The sequence below is a fragment of the Dromaius novaehollandiae genome, chromosome 4 (assembly GCF_036370855.1).
Source record: "Dromaius novaehollandiae isolate bDroNov1 chromosome 4, bDroNov1.hap1, whole genome shotgun sequence".
Taxonomy (NCBI): domain Eukaryota; kingdom Metazoa; phylum Chordata; class Aves; order Casuariiformes; family Dromaiidae; genus Dromaius; species Dromaius novaehollandiae.
This window is the reverse complement of record NC_088101.1, coordinates 44964353-44985578: the sequence shown is the minus strand read 5'-3', so window position 1 is coordinate 44985578 and position 21226 is coordinate 44964353. Positions and strand designations below refer to the sequence as shown.

The following is a 21226-nucleotide window of genomic DNA, read 5'->3' as shown; positions in this document are numbered from 1 at the left end:
GCCAGTGGATGTTAAGTCAACTCCCACTGACTCAACTGAGGACAAAATTCAGCCCATAAGCAACAAAATAAATGTCAAGTGGTACAGCTATCAAGTGCAGAGAGCTGCTTTCTCACTGTAAGAAATGGGCATGAAGGCAATATATTTATGAGACCAAGCAATTTATGCAATGTCCTTGTAATTTTTAATCAACATTTCTACTACGTAGTTGCAATTCACTTCTGTATTGCTTGTTATAAAATGAGCTTCTATACCACAAACATTTTCGCAAGTACAGTAACTGGAACAAAATGAAGACATACTTTGTTTCCAGGAAAAATATGCTTAATACATACAGCAGTAAGCTTTTAAAGCAAGTCGTCTCCCAATAGGAGACAGAAAGTGTCCCCCAGGCAGATTTTACTAGTCTTACTTTAATAACATTAGGCTGTTTTGTAAACCAGGAAAATGGCTGGCAAACACTTCTGCAAGATTTTATCTAGACCAAATAATGACAGCAATCTCCCATTTTTCATTTCTATTCCCAAATTCCATAAAATCTTCACAATTAAAACTCAAGTTCATGCACTTCTTCAGGTCACAGTTTGTCTATCAAACTGTCTTTGTGTCAATATATACTACAACTAGATGTCCCAGCACCCCCAGTTTTAACTGACCCTAATGGGACTCATTGAAAGAGAATGAAGTTTCTCTTTGTAACAGAGTATGTTCATAGTATAAATTATATACAACCAAAACTTGCAAATATTTTAGTACACTAAGTACCCTAGGTCTAAGCTGATGATCTAGAAATGAAAAAAACAAACTGTCATTGTTATCCATAGACATAAAAGTGAAAATGCAATGTAATTTATATAAGCAACAACCAAAACGGTCATTTTAGAATTATCCAATTTCTCACCACTCTGTAAACTTCTATGTTGAATACAAGCTTGACAGCTCCAGTCAGGCCAGACTTCAACAATCTCCCTCAAATAGCCCTCCTTAGGGATATTTTTACCTCAGTTACACTTCCACAAGCCTGTAAGTTATTGATGGGCTTTCCTTAGACATACTATGTGCTATTTTTTAGTGCACTTTTTTTTTTCCCAAGTTATATTCCAAAAATCAAACACAATCAATCCACAGGCCAATATATATACAGATGCACTAATTCATTTCAGACTTAACAGTACTGTGTGTTTACTGAAGAGCTATGTATTTCTATATTATGTAAGAGAACTGACCTAAAGATACTCTGTGCAGGCTTTATTTCAGAGCATTAGCAACTGTTCTGAAAAAGGCATGAACATAGGAAAGCAAAAGCCTCCAAGTTTAACCACAGATATAATACAATATCATCAGAGAAATGTGACATATTGGATACAGAAATTAAAAAGCTAAATAATATGATCATGTGCAATATTGTTAAAACATAATAGGCCAATCATTTAGCATCTTTACAAATGTGGCTGAAAGGTAAACGTTCAATAATGGACTCAAATCCATGCTTTGACAGGATGAAAATAAATATTAAATATAGTTAAGCCAGATTTTGCTCTGTTTGTGCACCCAATGGCAGAATTTGTTAGCTTGTATTTTTCTTCCAGAAAGAACATCTATATTTAACTACAGGAATTCTTTTAAATGGCAACGAGAGGTGAGGAGAGCCTCTCTTACAAAACAATATACATGCAGAAAAGAGATGAGTCAAAGAACAGGGAAGCAATATAGTCTTTGCTACAAGAAAATGTATTACTAAATTCTCTATCAGATACCATTTAAGAAAAAAAATATACTATACTGATGTAATATGTTCATTAACCAAACCCAGTCCTTGGGTAAAATCAGGGACAGAACTACACTGAAGACAACAGAAATTGCATGGGATTATAACAGAGCTGAATTTGACCCTTCCTAGAAAGGCTGTTCTTGCTTCTGCAAGAAGCAAAGTGTGAACAACACAGCTACTTTGACTTTATAAACTTAAATCATATATACTTCAAGACAACATTTTGTATGCTGATCAGTTGGTTTATATTTGGTAAAAATATATTTTCATTTCTATAACCAAAAGCATAATTTTATTATTCTCCCCGAGCAATTCTAACTACATGATATAGTAATACCTATTTTATTGCTATGATTGATTAAAAGATGTATGGAAACTGATCTGACCATAAATATTCAAGCTCGCAATGCTTATTTACTCACTAAATTTACTGTCCAATGATGCAAGTATCCTTAAAATTTAGTTTCTATCTTTTTCTGACAGAGACTTTAAAAAACATATACCTATGTTTTATATGCACACCTATAATCATGTTGCCCTCCACACCATTTAATTCCCTCTCGTTGGAGCTCAAAAGTCTAATAAGGGAGATTCATTTCTTCATTTATTACATGGTGTTATTTGCCATATTTTTAAAATAACCACATATTTTTAACTGGGGACATTGACAATACTGCTGCATTAACAATACACACCAACATTCCTCCAATACATTAGTTATAGTCTTACAGCTTGTGCAACATTCCCAAAAGATGAGAAAGTCATTGGCTTCTCACCAGGGTCCCTCTTGAGGGTTGCGACCAGAGGAATAGGAGCCTCTTCTCCCTGTTCCTCTGAATGAAGAGGAAATACGGGAAAGCACAGCTAGCACAGAGCTGACTCTCGGCAGCAGTACAAAGGGCAAAATGGATTTGCTAGGGGGAAAGAGCACTGGGAGTAACTGGGACTTGCCAGCTTCCAGCTTTCCAAAACCAGGACCTAAATATCAAAAAGTTGCCCCCCCAAAACGACACTGCAGCATAGTCTCAGCCTCAGCCCCCTTTCTTCCTGCAGGCAGCTCGCAGAAACCACCACCTAGTCGGCCTCCCCGGTGCTGCGCCCCACGCTGGGCAGGGATCAGCGTGGGGAGCACTGGCCCGCTGCCGAGAGGAGCTCCTGTCCAAAAATGCTTAGTTGCCTTCGCGAGAAGGACTGAAGCAAGACGGCTACCAAAGTGCTAACAGTGGTGACCGTCTCCTGTCTCCCAGTGAATCGCAAACTGTTTTCATCTTGGATACATATGACAAAATAGGCCAAAAATTATTAAACACTGCCCAATATCTCTTCTATTATAGAGAAAGACTATGAGGAAATGCTGTAGAGAAGATTTTGCTCAGTTTCTTTTGAATCAGCTGTAAATTTCTTCCATGTCAAATGTAGCTAAAGAGAAAAACATAGAAGCTGACTATCATTTAATGAAGAGTTTGGTGCTGTGGCTTTAATTTAATTTGGAGCTAAGATAAGATTCTGAATGTTTTGTTTTTTAATAGATGTTAGGGAAAATATATGGGAGACAACAAAAAATAGAAAGGAAAGTGATTCTAGAATCCTCATCTGTACACAGAACAAGAAAGATGTATCATATATAGAATTACCACTTAATAGGATGTTTGTAACTTATGTTCCACCATATATATATATATTTTTTTTTAAAGAGGCATAGAAAAGTTCTTTATTACACTATTTTTATACTCTACAATAAAACTGTATTTAGAACTTCAGCACATATACCAACTCACATGATACACAGCTTTGCGGAAAAACAGAAAAATAGTTATTGAACTGAATGCTGGTTTAAATGTCCTCATTTTAAATATGCTTTGGTACTTTCTGTAAGGCACACTATACTATTTTTCATTGCATTAAAAGAATTTACACCTACATGAAAATCCTCTACCGTAACATACTCCAGTTCTTTAACACTCCTTAATTCGCACGGAAGTTTGCATTCACAAACGTCAATGCACCTCCCTCTGCTCTCTAGCATAAAAAGTGCTCAAATGCACCAAAGGATCCTGCATCACAGCTTTCAGCCTAACAGTGCAAAAGGCTGGGCCTGCCTCCCTGCTGCAGGGCTTTGACATCTGCTCCGCTGGCCCCTTGGAACTGTCACAAGTACCCTCCAGACTCAGGGGGGAGCTGCAGGATTTATTCCCAAGCACAACATGGCACGCGGCCAAAGGAGTAATTTAGCAGAGTTTTTGGCCAAGCAGGAAAGTGTTCCATTTCTTCTGCCATTCACTGAGACCCACAAGGAAACTGAGACAGGAAGTCAGACTTCCAGATAACAGGAGTGTTCCTAATGATGTACTTTGGCTCACAACTCACAACAGTTCCTCTATGCTCGCCCTTGTTACCACATCATCTTTCTATATAATTTCTCACTCTAGACAGGGAATAACAAAAAAAAAAAAAAAAAAAAAAAAAAAAAAAAAAGAAAACAAACTCATTTTAAATGAGTTTTCACTTGCATCCAATTCAAAACACCCAGCTAAAACTGCAAGAATTACTGTATCTGTTTCTGCATTGTTTATGAACAGCAACTAGTTAACTGTTTTATTCCTGAGGAAACATGTCAAGAAACACAAATCAATTAAAAAAAAGAGGACACTACTTTATCATAAAAGAAATACCTTCATTGGTTGCTGTGGTTCACTGCCCTGGGCATAGCTCCCTACTGCACAGTCCGCATCACAACCCAGCTAACACAGTCTAGAGCCAAAAACACTGGTGCAGGGTCTTCTGCATCTCACCTGCCTTACCCTGTGTGCCAGCAATGGAGATAAACATAGATGAATGAACATCCTCGATAGTGTTATTGTAGCTACAGTGGTCCCAAGAGATGAAGAAAATCAAGCTTTGCAAGAAAAGGCTATGTTTTCTTAGACCAACCTAACACAGAGAAAATAGAAATCTGACTTTGATATAGTCTTAATAAACCATAGCATTTTATTAGGCATTTTACAGCCAGCAAACAATCTAAAGCAGCATGCCAAAGTAAAAACAAATCATCTGTGTTAGGACAACTCATCCATATTTATCTGAATGACATGTTGTAACAAAATACCACCAGGAATTTTGATATGCCTATCATTGTTTTAATTAGAAGTTACTACCTTAGCAGTGTCTGAATACAGAGCGCGTTTTGATCTCCGGTCAAAATGCGCTCACAGAAGTTCATACTGGAAATGGCCTATCTACAGCTGCACAGAGCTAAGCACAGGATAATTTACATCTCTTCTGCATCTCAGTTTTTAACCTGGTTACTTGGGTAGACAACCCGTGCTGTGTGCTCTGATGCCTGCTTATTCCAGATGACTAGTTTGAGTACCTAGCAATTACAGGTACCAGCCTGAGACACAGGCACCTTTGTGGTTCTTCAGACAAACAGGAAGAACAACAAAATCCAAACCAGATTATGAAGACGGGAGGCAGGAGCGCTGCGCTGGCTGGCAGTGCCCTGGGGGCGCGACCGGTCCCGCACTGCAGCTGCGTCAGCGCAGGAGCACATCGGCACCTTCCTGAGATCCGGTCAGCACACACGCATGCTCCTTCGCAGCGGATGGCCAGCTGTTGAAAGCATTTATCTTGATATCAGAGCAGCCATAAAGAGCTAAATGCAATCAGAATTGATTAGCACAAAAGAATGGGGATGTTAATTTGTTTCTTTAGCACACGCAAGTGGATTCAGAATCTTATCTAGATCTTTGCCGATTTCTGTGGTATCTGCTCGTGGGAAGGAGAAAAGAACTTCACTGATATGACCAAAAACATTTTAGGTCAATGAAGCCAAAGCAGAGTGCATGAGGAAAAACTAAGGTTCAAATGACTTTTCTCCTCCTAAAAACTTATGTACTTAGAATTTTGTATTATTCTTTATATATTTTTTTTTCCTTAGGGTCTTTAGCTTGAGCTTGTTCATACTTAGGAAAGACACAGGAAAGGTTTAGATTTACGATCAGGTCTTCCCAAATAATTCAGGAAGCCTTTGACTTCCTATACATCCTTGGGCCTAGCATGACTAGACCAAAGAATTATCATAAATACAATATGTGTGAGAGAATTCTGTACCATACTCAAAAAAAATACCCACTAGTTATATTTGATCTCAAAAAATAACCAAGAAAATATCATTTTGTCCAAGTTGAAAAAAAATCGTTATGACTTTAGCTGGCTTTATGCACTATTGACTCTAATCACTGCAAAATAGCTTGCATTTCTTTCTAGCACAGTTTTGACTCCCTCAAGACTTGCATATCTCCATAAACACAGTATTTGATCAGGGAGGTGACTCCCTATTTTAGCTCTTTTCCGTAACACAAAAAGGGACCTACGTTACAAATTTTCTGACCCAAGTCTCGCTGCAATAGATATGACTGTGAACCTAGCACCATCGGTACTACAATTCACACTTAATTCAGCTACTTCCGAGATATTACGAATGAAAACTTCCAAAGAGCCTCAACTGAATCTCTGTATTTTCACCTGTACTCCATGTGCATTTTTAAGGATGGAACCTTTTCACACATAAAGAATGGAAAAGAAATACCTCTCCTACCCTCTCTCAGCTCAACCTCTCCCACACTTAAGCATATCAGGGATCAAGGGGATCTATGAACTGTAAAAGGAAAACCTTTTCATCACGGGCAAAGGTTTTTCTCCTTCATTCTCCTGCTAAATAACTCCAGAAAACTCCATGACTAAAGCCAAGTGAAGGACTTTCTTCAAACAAGACTCCTCAGTCTAGCCTCCTTTATCATCTGCAGTTTTCACACAGGACATGATTAAAGTTTAAGAAACACACTTAAACAGCAGCAGAAAGAGAGAAGTTTGAGAAATACAAAAGCAGCCCACTCTATGGTTAAATGCAGGTTTTGCATTGAGTTAGACTATTCCATAAGGATACTTATGCCTATACTGCAGTCTAGAGTTTTTGCACACAAGACAAACCACACGAAGTTTTAGGAAAGAATACACCTTTTCTGCTATTTTTAACTTAGTTAACTAATTCTTCCAGTTATTAAATCAATGGAAATATTAATATAGCTGTTCCTCCAAATTCCTTCCCCTGGTTTTCCAGGATCACCTTTGCTTCTAACGGCCTCTGCGTTACACTGAATTAGGAAATATTTTAATTTTCAGGTAAATTAAATTAGTAAAGAGAGATTCAGTGTTTGTCCTGGTGCATGATTTGGCTGATATCATTACAACTATATTGACACTAGTATCATATACCTGCAATATTTTGTCACAAATGGCTTATTTTTGACTTTCCATTTCTCAAAATTATACAGATAAGGAACTCCACATGCAGTTGCAACCATCATATTCATCAGTGTCTTTAGTTATTCATCACATCGAACAATTAATAACGTAGCCAGCTACGACAAGAAGAAACCTATCTCTAAAGATTGAGAAACAATTGCAGTAATGCAAATCCAATTTTATCCTGAGGCTTCTTATGAGGGGGGAGGGGAAAAAAAGAAAAAGAAATTAGATGCTCTTGCAAGCTGCTGGATTTTTTTCACACCGCAGTCCAGCAAGAAAGAACCTGCAATCACAAGGTCACTGAATGTAAGTTTTCATAATACTACTGTGATAGTGATGACAACTATAGAAATACTGGGGCAAAAATCCAACTGCCTTCATTAATGTGCCTGAAAAACATGTGAACACATGAATGCAAGTAAGCCATAGATGAAATAAAAAGGAGTAAATTAGTCAACTCTACACCTTATTACTTATTTACCTATAAATATTATCTCTAAAGTAACTGGAAGCTTCCTCACTGTGTTCAATGGACTTTAGATTAGGCTTAATACACAGATAAACATGGTGTTTCCCAGTGTAAACAAAAAAATACACACAATCAGTATATGCAACTTTAAAGATTCTATACCATATACTTCCACATACATCTGCTTTTCAGTAATGCTTCCTTAGGTATTCAGATGAGCATGTATCTTGCTGACCTCACACGTGTCTGAAGATAAGCATGTAAGTGCTCCATTGGACCCATATGAATCTGTGCATTAGGTAAACGCTTTCTCCTTTTTTTCATGCTTGCATGCATTCATCTTCATGAAATACAGTTGTTTGATGCATGTGTGGTCACGGTAGACTTTGAATTTCACTCACTTCCCAAAATAGCCAAATTGCATTTATCTTTGAGGCATGCTACAAGACATGAGTTTCTGAAGTAGCATTTGGGAAGGGCTGAGGAACAAAGGAACTGCAACCCTGGAGCACATCCAAGGTCCTGTCTCTGACAGCAGTCACTACCAGCTGCTTCAGAGAAAGAAGCAAGAATCTGCAGTAGGTGAACGAGGATAATCCTGCCACACATTAGGGCTCATCCTGGTTGCTAGCTACTAAAGACTGGTTTAAACTCTGAAGCTTGAGGTTTAATATCCACTTGAAAATGCTATCACTGTTAATTATAAGAGCTCTGGATATTCCAGCTATCTAAATGTCAAATCCCATATCTTAACACTGCCTCAATAACATCCTGTAGAAGACTTTCAATCTAAAAGTTATGTAAAAAAAAATACACATCTCAGTGTCTCAGTTCTGAATTCATCACTTTGCAATTGAACAAAACACAATGAGCAGAAGCAAAAATCTTATTCTTTCTCGTATAACTTTGTATATTGTATGTGTTTATCATGTCCTCTTTAATTTGTTTTCAGAGGTGGACTTTTTAAAAATCCTTTTCTATTAAACAGTTTTCCAATAACTTTAATTATTTCAGTGAACCTTTGTGGAATAAAACACATATCAGTATGAATCTGGTTCATTACTTATTTATGGGTTTAGGCTTTTTTGTCTGAGGGTGTGTGGGGGGGGTTAATATAAATTCCTTTTACAGCATGAAAGATTATATTGGTATTCAAAACACAATGTCATTAAGGCATATGAGTAACAACCAAATAAGGGTTCTAGAATTTAGTTCTGAATCCATTCTCTTTTATAGCTGCATGCTTAGAGGAAGGAGAAGCAGCTTTTATGATGACAAGATGGGGTAGACAGACAGATTAAAGATCTTGGTATTAAAATGAAGATGACCAAAAACATGTGTTGCATGTCTTTGTAATGATACTGGCAGTTCTGGACTGAAATGCTCTTAATCAGAAAAGGGCTAAGCAGATTGCCTGGACACAAAATACTTATCAATTATTTATCAATTATGTATATACACCTTTACAAGGGATGTACACAGTCAGTTATAAGTATGAAAACAGTTGTGAAGTAATTGAGCTTAAGCCTCCTACAAAAAAAAGGAAAAAGAGGCAAAAGCACAATGATAGGAGAAATGTTAAGGAGGAAAAAGTATATTTGGTGGGTACAAGTAAAAAACGAAGATGCATGCAAATTTGTTATAAATATAAAGACATTTTACCAGATGGAGAAATTGGGCAGTTCATCATCATGTTCTCACACCCGCAGAGTTGTTCTAAAACTACTCTTCATGAAAGCAAATATAATTGGCTGTGCAAGTTAAACTGTTTAAATAAATCTGGATATTATGTAAGGACCATCTGAAATGATTTTCCTCTTATCTGAGCACATCATCTGGAAAGATACAGAAAACTCTGTCTTGGACACTATTTCTAGAATTGTTGTGCCCTGTTAGGAATTCTTTCTACTTTATTGGGGAAAGTGGTAAAATTTTAGATCTTCAGCAGGACAAGATTCCCAGGACTTCAAGAATGCACCTAACTAACATCTATTGAAGTGTTAGACACCAACAAAATGTTCATTTTTGTTCGGTAACAGTTAGAGGTGCTACTAGAGAGATGTTTAACTATTGCTACTAGCATCAGAATAAAGTAATCCATACGTACAGCTCCTTAGATACATAACTCTCAGCTGATGTACATGCCCCATCATTTCTTCCAAGATATTTAAATTACACAACACATTTTCCAATACCCAAGGAGAACAATGTGGCTGGAGAGGTACTAGCACCTTCGAAGCACAGGAATCTCTCTGCCTTTTAAAGGTAGGAAGACACCTATTTTTTAAATCCAGATTCAGTTGCACTAAAAGTAAGTTTAAAAATAAACATAATTCCTTTACATTTTTGTGTCCTGACATTAATGTCCTGATTTTGTTGACTATTTGCTGATTAGATAAGAGTTTCAATATCATCATTCCTTACTGTAATATTAAAAATTCAATATTGTCAATGACATAGCAGAATACTAAACCAGAGACCTCTGTAAGTCTGAATCCTGATGAGATGTACCTTTAGACTGACAGTGACAGTCACAGCAGAGCTGAACTTTATTCTGCTGGATAGCACCAACATTTTAAGCATGATTTATCGCTACTTTAAAATTAAAACTCCCATGTAACTTGCATAAAAAAATACGCTTAAACTCCAAGTGTTTCAAGTAACAGGAATTGCTGATAAGAACATTCATGTGTTTAAAATGACTAAAAGGACCCCTCAGACCAGGGAATTGCATGAAATAAAATTCTGCAATTCTGCAATTCATCAATACCAACAAAACTTCAAAATCAGTTTATAGTCAGTTATTGGTCTTCTTGTTAATAGACTTCATCTCCATAAAGTATATATAGCAAAGAAGTTGGTTAAATACACACTACACATCCCCTTCTGCATTGTATTTCACATACCTCAAGAAAAGAAAATTAGGAGCTATTTTAGAAAAAAATTGATTTTTTTGCCGTTTAGGTCTTGACAGTCACTGTTTTAAAATATTGAAGGAAAAACCCACAAACCTACATTTTGGAGTATTATTGCACCATAAGAGCTGTAATAAGCTGCTCTGTTGAGCTCTGATTATGCTCAAATATTCTCAAGCACCTGATACCCACAGATTTATTGTCACTCAAAATTTGCACTTGCAGACCATTGCTTGGGCAGAAATCCCAATAAAACAATATGAGATTATCTGTATGAGTAAGAACTGCCTCCGCAGCAGTCTGCAAGAGCAGCCACTCACTTGGGTTGCACACCTGCACAGGGTTGCACACAGAAACTCCCCACGTGTCCCTGCCCAGCCTCTACATTTACATCCCCCATCTCAACCTGTTCTAGTCTATTATTATTTATACCAGCTTTATATTACAAGTACTTCTAGTACTGTTATTTCAGTTGTTCAGCAAGAACAGTTTCCACCATAGATCTTGATATTTAGGGACATGCATCCAACAGCAACAGAAGGTTCGTGTATGTGTTCCATACAAATATTTATAGTTTGATACTTCAGGGTTTGTCATGCACTGCTTAACTGATCTCCAACAGCCCACTAAGCATATAGATGCTATACCCCTGAGACATGCTGGTCATGTACAGCCCACTCTTCCTCATTTCCAGCTGTGGGCGTGGGTGCCTCATTTCTTTGCTTCAGAACTAGCAAATGGAAACGAGGTATACGAGCCAGCAGAACTTCCTGCAGCACAGGGTAATTCTACAGAAAGCCTGATGAGGAGCTAGAAGTTATGCTTGGAGAGAAATGTCAGCCTGCAAGCAAGAGAGGAGCATGTCAAGCAGAAGAGGACAAAGTAACTGGGCAGACAGCACAGGGAAAAGCTGAAGGTCCATTCAGTGGAGAAGAATAATCGAGCAACAAGGAAGATTTTCAGAGGAACAATGAAGTATGTGAAGAGATGATAGGGAAAGAAACAGAAGATGAGTACCGGACATGAAGAATAAACATACGTTAAAAGATTAACTATTACCATTTGCTTTCTTTAGCAAAGAAAAAAACATTATCCTAAGAAGAGAGCTAAAAGTACCCAAAGACTTCCCTAGTCACACTTGCAGTTGTTACAGCTTTGCAGGGAGGTAGTAGGATGGTGAACAGAGGCTGTTTGCAATCACGAATGGAAGGAATGGGCTTCCTTCAATAACAGCTAGAACAAAGCAGACTAGAGAGACCATAAGGAGGCTGAGAAAAGTCAGAAAAATATTATGAAATGCTGCCCATGCTACTGAAAGCTTTGAAATCCCAAAGCTTAGGTTAGGTTTGCTCTGGAATATTCTTAGAATCATCTACCCTTCAGATATGTTAAAAAAAACAGAATGCTGTATAACCATAACATTTTCAACATTTTGTAAACCTATTTTTCATTAGTCTAAAAAGCTAGACTATAAAACCCATTTCAGTTTAAGAATAAATATACGTTCTATAAACAAAGAATAGAGATTTCTCCCCTTGTTTAGCTTGTTCGTTGTTATAAAATTTAGAGTACTGCAACGCATCCAGAAGAGGGGGAGGGGGGCGAAGAGTCTGTTTTTCTCCACAACGTCCCCTGCGCCTGTGAAAGACAGAAATTGGCTCTTCCATTTTACAGCCCTTCTGTCAATACCCTGCACCACAGACATGACCCTTTCTCTCCAAAAAAGAAGTGAAAGGAATTATGTCATAAGCCTATCAGCCTTGTTTTCCGGAGGGGCAATAAGAATGACACAAGGCAGACATCCAGGTGTGGCGAACGTTTCCTAGCTTGCCTGGGGACCCGATTCCAAGCGCAATTAGATTTGTCAATTAGGCTTGTTCTGCCGTGATGTAATTCTGCTCCTTGCAGGTCACTCTTGTTTGACACGCTGGAAATATATTCAGAAACAGATCCGTATGGAAAGAGGTCTGGACATGAAACTGAGCCTTTTGTACGGAAGGATATTCACAAAGTCAGAATGTCAAATATATTTTTTCAGTATAGTTTTCCCACAGTTTCACTACTGAAATAATCTTTTCAGGAAAGAATTGAGGAGGAAAAGACCTTTATGTTCACACCAATCTGTTTTAAAAGTTGTTGAGATACCACATTAAAGGGCATCACATAACACTTAAAATAATGGTAAAGAACTCTAAAAAGAAATATGATTTAAAAACTACATTTTTCAGTAGTCTCATTCACTCTGGAAGTTCATCCACAGCAGGATAGATGCTGTTTGGGACAGACCATTTCAGAACGCCTGTTCCTGTTTCAGCTGCCAATACTGTACCCATTTACTACATGAATAGTCACAGCTTGGTCAATCTAGCAAGTGATAGTACATCCTCTATAGTAATAGTAAACTGCACAATGCCTTTCAGAATGCACTGTGTAACTGAAATATAAAGGCAAAAGATCTTAACTGCGTAAGTTGTGCAACAGATTCAAATGTATAATGAGAAGTTTTAAGAACTTCCATATTACCAGAGCGTGTATTGGTATGCTTACAGCTGAAAACACATGTATCCCAGGATACAGAACACAAACCAAAAAAAATCCTAGAGGTATACAAGTATGTTTTTACAACAGCAATGAACAAAAGTTAGATCGCAGTTACAGATAACACTATATAATAATTACACTTAACATTTACTTTCAGCTTTTTCACGTGCAGATACTTTACAAATACCATAACTAGGTTGCTCACCTCCGTGAAGTAAAAAGTACTAATATCTGTACAGACAATCAAAAAGTTTTAAAAAGGAGCAAAACCAAATGAGTTGCTTAGTCTCACAAGGGTGAGAAACAGAAGCAATGAGGAAGATCTTACTGCTCATACTCTTCATTTAGTCTCAAAATACACACACGTATATACAGAATTTGTTCGTAGTCAAAGAACAGCAAGCTAACCAACTGCCAAGTTATCAGCCTATAAAGATAATTGTTCACCTTTATTACTACTCTTCTGACACTTATTTCTAACTTTACTGAAAAAACAAAATGAAGAGCTTCTATTCCAAGGCAAGCAGTTCATGCATAATTTGAAAAAAATCCCAACTAAATGTGTGTTAAAAAAAATCCAAATTCTAACTACTATGAGAACATAAACATTTCAGTGAAGTTTTCCTCAGGAAAAGTTTCCCCAGTGCAAGACAGAATTTCTGGTCCAAAGACCAAGACCCACAACAGTGAAAAACAACAGATCAAGGAATTCAAATTCAAGCCTATTCTCCAAACATTTAATCATTTTTAGGAAGTGAAATGCCTCAAAGAAAGTAGTAAAAGAGACTAATGTCAGCATAGCCAGCAATCTGGCAGCTGGTCCAGTCCCCCAGTAATGTGAATATGCAACAAAGCTGAGATTTTGTTGTCTAATCTCCCACAGTTCAGGAGACTATCCTAACTGGGAAAAAAAATCCTCTCTTTTTCTTTAAAGCAAAGAAAACAAAAGCCTTCAAAAAACCTTTAATATCAGCTTAGTGTAAACTCCAAACAATTACTGCAGTATGGGAAATCCTTTTCCTACCCATCTCACTAAGTATCTCAACAGATATCTTTGGTACATTATAACCTGTGGTAAAAAACAGGGGGGTGCAGAGGAGACAAAGAACAGTCTCAGGAATCCAGAGACAAATGTGAGTGCTATATTCTGAAAAGCTCGACAGTACCCATTTAAAACTAAACTGGCATTTAATTTTTTGGAGCAATGCTTGATTTACACGAATGTTCATCTGTGCTCTTAGATTGTTTAAAGCCTAGCCTAACGTTGAAATGAATATGATATCCCCAGTTTCACATCTTCCAGAAAATTACATCTTGAAAGATGAACTAAGAATGCCTTATACTTGAACTCCACAATGGTAAACACTGAGGGCAATATCCTGCAGAGAGACACAAGGAAATATCTGAGACATCAGAAGCACAGAAACTGCGTTACATCACATCCCGCTGTTACAGCATGCCAGGATACTTGTTAGAAGGAGAAGTGGCATGACCAAAATTCATACACAGGTTAAAGGTCTGCAGACAAACACACAGGAAACCGCAAAGCTCATCAACTTAATCCGTGCAATGTTGATAGCTTCCTTACCAGCCCTCTTCTCCTGAGCATGGTCACAACAGCATTTCCCCAGGCTCTCCTTCCACCACGTCCCCTTGCTACCAGGCTCGAAAGGTGCCTGCCTTTAGGACTAAATGTTTGTTGCATAAAACAGCTGCAGTTTTAGGTGTAACAGAGACTCCAGTTCCAGAAACAACTCATAACCCTATTGTATCACATAGGAAAAGGTACTTTTCTGCCTCTATAGCATTTTGCACCACACTATTTTCAGAAATTTTGTAAGCCAAAGGAACATGATGATTCTAAGCACACTAGCTAGAAGCATCCCTTCCTGAATGTCTTATAAGCTGTAATTCTTGTGAGAATGTTAAAATGCACACAGAATACTTATAAATAATGTCTTACAGGTTATTTCTCTTTGTTTCTGGTAAGTTTATCCAGCTCTTCTAAAAGGCGGAGGGGAAGAGAGGGGAAAGGGACTTACCAAAAGATGTGGACACTGAAGATTATAAATATAGTCATAGTTTTGTTGAATCAAAGAGCTTTCTATATAGAATTATAACTATATGTAATCACAGATCTGAGGCCTGGTGTACTATGCTTTATGGCACAAGAACATCTTCTCATGTGGTCTGTGGAATAAAAAACTAAGCAGCAAGTACTAATGACTAGAGAAAAGCAGAATGCAAATTACTTTAAAAATACAGGTAAATCCATCTTGCATCAGCATATTTGGGGAACCTTAGTTGTGGTTGCTTTCAAAGCATTCGATTTGCTTACAAACTACAATAGGTTACACTATCCCAGAAGGTCTATAAAGCCAGCTACGCAGCTCCAGAGTTTTTGAAGTATGTTACTATGTAAAGCAATAACTGACTTTGGGTGTTCCCCCATTTTGCCAAGTTGCAGAAATTCACTTGTATTTGAGTCCTAACTGTTACCAACCTGAATAGCTACAAAAAATACTTTACGCCCTCAGCTGTAGGCCCTGGAGAGGCAGCAAAAGCAGGTGTTAATTATATCTAAGATACAAATTTTGCATAGAGTGAACACAATCTTGAAAGGATTATCTTATTTATCTTGTTAATTTACACACGTGACCATACAGATTTAAGCACGAACAACTCGCACTTCTAAATACGAAGTCTGACTCTGTCCTTCTTTAGGGCCTCACTATCAAAGTCATCCTAAGGGCAGATATCAATAAAATTACTCACAGGAGTCCTATACCCACTCCAGATGGTAAGACCTGACCTAACAAGAACACACAGCTCGGTTATGATCCTAAAAGAGACTGAGCACCCCCAATTCCCATCAATTTCGATGGGAACTGCAGTTACTCAATATACTTTCCAGGTCAAGACTAATGTAGCCTTTAAAGGAGGAAAAATAATTGGGAAATACTGTTGGAGGATCAGCTTTATTGATGTATAAGGCTTTCTAATTTTGATTTAAAATGATTAGTACATGGTACATACCCAGTCTGCAGCAGTGCATAACATGCAGTCTCATCCTGAACCAAAATTAATGAATGTGCTCTTTAGCAAACAGAAAACTCTGGAAGTGATTACTAATGGGAACTACACACAACTAAGCATCCATGCCAACCTGCCTCTCATCACAGTAGTATCTAAGCACCTCACAAAACAACAGCAAGAACTTTACAGCTCATGTTTTGTAAAATATTTAAATGAGCCAAAAAGATATCTCTTTTCTCCCAGCAAAGCCAAACGATGGCAGGGAATTGTCAACGCTAACCATATTCCACAGTCTCTTACAGTCATCTTTCTTTCATACATAAGCTTAAAACACTTACTGTCATGAATTATAATTTTTTAGTTACTTCCATTATGAAAAAGAAGCACGTAAAAAAAATCCCACAGCAGGCAAAGTAAATACAGGTATTTCTCATTAAATAAAATGACATATATGAATCTTCCTAAATTACAGACCAGAAAGAAGAGCTCAAGTTAATTACAGCAAGTTGCTTATGTACATTTGTGAGTGCTAATTGGAAAAAAATAACGTTTTGTTTGCAGTTGCTTCTGCTCGTTCTGAACTTGGGCATTCCTCAGCTGTAAGCAAGTAAGACCTAGCAATTCACACTTAGGAGCAAAATATTTTTGTGATTAGAAAAACAAAGTGTCTGCATATTTGGCATAAATGTTCACCACATTCTCCTCAATAAATTAAACAAAACCACACAGACACAGTGAACACAACCCTTGGCTGAACTAGCTTTCAGAATATGAAATAACTAATTAATGCAAAGGAGGCTGCTGGAAAACTTAAGCACTTATTTAACACCAGAGCTGTTGAGAATGGACCACCGCCGCCGTCGCTCATAACACGTTTCGGAAAAAGCAGAGCGCCGTGAGGAAGATGCACTTGTTTGCTGAACCAGCGGCGAGGCCGGCTCCCCGGAGGGCAGCGGGGACTGGCTGCGCGAGCTTCAGCGGACGGCCGCTGCGCCTGGCGTGAGGGAGGCTGCAGCCCCCCGCCAGTGACTACGCGCTGCGGGGAAGCGCAGCGCCTGCTCCGCAGCCCGACGCGGGGTAGCCCCGCTCCCGCTGCAGCACCTGGGCGGGACGCCCCCCGCAGCCGCCCCACGGGCAGGGGCGCAGCCGCCCCACGGGCAGGGGCGCGGGCGCGGGCCCAACCGCGACAAGCACGAGCGCGTTACCAAACGCGTCGGCACGAACTTGCGCGGCCGAAGACCCCGCAGCCCGTCCGCCCGCCCGCCCGGCCCTCCGGGTCCCGCGCGACAGAAACACGCGCGGGGGCAGGAGGCGCCGGGGTGCCCGGCCCGGGGGCGGCGGGCAGGGAGGGACCGACGGACGGGCAGGGCGCGGGGAGGAGCCGCACGGCCGCGGCGCCGCCCGCGGGGCGCTGCGAGGGGGGAGGCGGCGGCGCAGCCTGCGCGCCGGGCGGAGGTGCCGCGGGGGCTCGCGCGTCCCCGGCGAGTTGCTGCATCGGCCCCCTCGGCCCCGGCCCCGGCCCCGGCCCGGCAGCGGCGGGGCCGCCCGGCTCTGCCCGCACCGCACCGCGGAGGGGGTGGGGGGGCAGGATCCCTTCCTCGCTGGAAGCGGCGGGGGAGCGGGAAGCGCCCGGAGAGCAGGTCCCGGGCACCCTGCCCCGGTGTCCGGGGGAGCAGGTGAGCCCCGGGCTGCCGCACGCAGCCGCCGCCGGCAGAGCCGAGACAAAGTCACCGTCTGGGGAGGGGGTGGGGGGAGCTGCCTCGGGCGTGCAAGTCACTTACCGGCTTTGCAGGGATCCTTATAATCTATCGCCTCGGCTTTATCCTCCTCAGTGAAATCGTAAGTGTAGTCGTAATCGAGGCCAGAGCAGGAGGCAGGCTCCGCGCAGAAAGTCCACCCCGCCAGCCACAGTGCCATCCTCCAGCAAAGCATTTTCATCCTCCCTCGGGCAGAGGTGGCGGACGGGGTGCGGACGGGCTAGGAGGACGGCTCAGCTGTCCGCGCCGACTTGAAAAAGGAGGGTAAGGGATGGAGGAACCACAGTTTTCCTGTTGGTTTTTTCCCCCCCTCCTCCACCTAGAGGCTCCTCGGAGCGCCCGTGCTCTCTAGGTAGCCCCGGTCAGGCGGTGCAACGCAGAGGCAGGAGAGGGAACGCCGCTGCCCCTCCTCGCCCCCACCCCCGCCACCTCGCCGGGAGAAGTTGCCGGGTGTGTGGGTGGGCGCGGGGGAGGACTCCGGCCGGGAGATCCTGCCTGTCAGGGCGTCCCCGCGCCTCTGTCAAAGCCCGGCCAAACTTCCCGCGGAGGCGGCGGCGGCCGCTGCCCGCGCCCCGCTCCGCGCCCGGCCCCGCTCCGCTCCGCGCCCGCCTCCCGCCCGCCGCCGCCCCCGGTCCCGCTGCCGGAAGGTGGATCCGGGCTGCACATCAGCGGGCTGCCGCGGGGAGAGGGGGAAAGAGAAAGAGGGAAGGGAGGAAAGAAAGAAAAGGGAGCGGGGGGGCGATTCGCGGCAGAGCCCTGATGATGGGCGGCAGCAGCTATGCTGGGGGGAGCGGAGAGAAAGTGTCAGGGCTCCCCCCACCCCCCCGCGCAAACACTTACTCTAAGCTCTGGCCCTGGTCTGCCCCCCCGCCCCCCAGCCCCTTTAACTGACGAAAACCTTACAGGCAACTAACACACAGTCGTCAGCATCCTGCTTACTTATTCATACAGTCAGGGTCAGGATCCGGGCTGCTTCTGATCTGCTCCCTTGATAGTCGTATGGAAACACACGCGCATCCACTATACGCCTCTATCTCCATATAGCTTTCTCTCTAGATAAGCAGCGCACGGCATTTAAACAACAACAACAACAGAATCGAGATCAGATAAAGCAACGCACAGATCAGCCCTCGGCAGCCAAAGAGCTCGAGAGAATGGGTGATGAGGAGGAGGAGAATTAACTGCAAGTTAGGAGATGGGGAAGTAAATCAGTGGCTGTGTATTTCTCCCTCTGCTGCGGTTGCTTTGCAGCGTTAGCCCCATGAGCTGACGGGTGGGGGTTAAGGAGCGAGGGGGAGGGGGAAAGAGAAAAGTTTAAGCGTCCATAGTTTGTTTAAAACAGAGGAAGGCGATATAAAAGGTCCATAGCTCTCCAGAAGTTCAGCCGAGGAGCTGGGAACCGGTTCCAAAATGAAAGTAAGAACAAACAAAAAACAACAACAAAAAAAAATCAAGGCAAACGAAAAGTAAAATTGCAGCAGCAACGCTGGGATCTTGCAGTCGGGCTTTCCTGCTCTCACGTGGATCCCCAGGAAAGTGCTGGAGGTTTGTTTCCCGAGCGAAGTTTCCGCGGGCGCCGCCGCCGCGCTCCGCGCGCTCCTGCTTCGCCCCGTCCCGCCTCAGCGCCGCGGCGCCGGGTTTTGTTTTAAAGCCCGAGAGCGGATCAGCGCGCAAAGCCTCATTTCAGGCGATCGACCTGGGGGGGGGGGGGGGGGGGGGGAAGGAGGTGGAGGAGGGGTGGAGACACGCGCGGCTGGAATAAAAATAAGATCAAGCGAAAACAAAAATATATAGGTAGCAAAAGAGCTCGCTGCCTCCTCCCCTCCCCCGAGACGGGGCAGCTCCGACCCCGCAGAAACGCCTGAAACTGTTTCAGACCAAGGTGAGACTTTCCCGTAGCAGACTCCTCCTCCTCCTTTTACGAGTTTCCATGGAAAAGGGCTGGGGGGGGGGGGGGCGGCGGGCGAGGGGTGGTAGCTGGGAGTCTCTGCTGCTCCCCTTTCGGCGGGGTGTCACATTTAGCACGGGCTTTGGGAAGGACTGCGGCGGAGCAGCGGCTGCGCCCCTCGCACCGGAGCCCTCGCAGATGCACTCCTTCCGCAGCACTTCCCGCCCGCCTTCCCCCGTCGCGGGGGTGGAAATCCGGAGACGGTCCCTTCCCCCGGCTGTGCCAAGAGCGCGGCCAGGGCCGCCGCAGCTCCGCGCCCGCGGCCGGGCAGGGGCGCGAGCCGAGCGGGGCCGAGCGGAGCCGAGCGCGCCGCCGCTTCCCTGCCCTGCCCTGCCCTGCGCTGCCCTGCGCGGGCGCGGGCTGCCCCGGGTGCCCGGCGCGGGGAGCGGCGGCCACGCAAGCGCCGGGCAGGCACGGCTGGTTATTGCCGCCGTAGAGTGGGTCTGGGCCGTTTTTTGTTTTTGTTTTTAAAAAAAAAGCGGGGGGGGGGGTGTTAAGGGGAGACAAGCCCCGTGCCGTCGCATCCAGCACTCCGCTTCCCTAAAGTCGTTCTTTCTGCCCGTGTCTTCCTTAAAATGAGTGATTGCTGTTGCTGTAGGTAAGCACTCGCAGCAGTTCATACCATTAAAACTGGAAAGATGGGTTAAGATGAGAGCTAATAACTGGCTAATAACAGAGCGTGTTAAAGAGCCTAGCTTCAAGTGAGGCCAGTGCTTTCGAAGCACCCACGTGTTGTGCCTCCTTCCGTTTGGTGTCCAGGCTGCATCAGCATCACCCCCAACTCCATCATGTTGCTCCAAAGTGCAAAGCCAAAGAAAGAGCAGCTGCCGCTGGAAGCGTGGCAGCAGCCTTCAGCAATACCAGCTCTCTACTGCAGCAGTTCAGTTTGCTGTGTCGCAAGGCCTGCAAAGCACACCACGTAACAGATCACAGAAAAGCCTGAGAAACTTGTAGCCTTTTCCTTTCCCCTTCTCTATGATGTGATTTGCATGACCAACAGCTCTGACAGCTTGGAACCAACATGGAGGAAGTTACCAGAGACCCTTCCTGTCAAACCATCAGAGCAGGGCTGGGCTGGAATGACTGCCTTCACATGTGCAGTGTGCACATGTGTGCACTAACCAACACATTTTGCTAAAGAAGCTGGTTTGATCCAATCAGAAATACAGCTTCTGTTATTTGCAAAGTCTACAAATTAGATATTTAATCTTAAAATATCTTTAATTCCTCACTGCACGTGTTGGATTCCCCCAAGATGGTCAAACAGAACAGATTTTATTATTCTGTTGCTTGAATCTTGTTTCATGTAGATATTCCACATATACCTTTTAAAAGTTAGTTTTCTTTCCTGCAGCTGTGCACCTCAACAGAAAAAAGAAATGTTTCCCTCAACCTAACATACATGTCTGTCAATAAGTAATACTGACTTTGCTGATTGCGTTACAGCCACAGAAGAATGCACAATGTGTGACCCTAAACACG

The 21226-nt window shown here is 42.5% G+C and overlaps 1 protein-coding gene across 2 annotated transcripts in view; it reads right to left on the bottom strand.

The window, feature by feature from the left end:
• Positions 1-19502, bottom strand: part of TLL1 (tolloid like 1) — a 142525-nt gene extending 123023 nt beyond the window's left edge. The window contains exons 1-2 of one of the 2 annotated variants that reach the window (XM_026122905.2): positions 18700-19502; positions 17821-18046 (exon numbers count right to left, since the gene is read on the bottom strand). In XM_026122905.2, coding sequence (XP_025978690.1) covers positions 17821-17977 — 157 coding nt within the window. In that variant the 5' untranslated portion in view covers positions 17978-18046; positions 18700-19502. The remainder of the gene's footprint in view (positions 1-17820; positions 18047-18699) is intronic. The other variant, XM_026122906.2, reaches the window with a different exon arrangement.
• Between the last annotated feature and the right edge of the window lie 1724 nt (positions 19503-21226).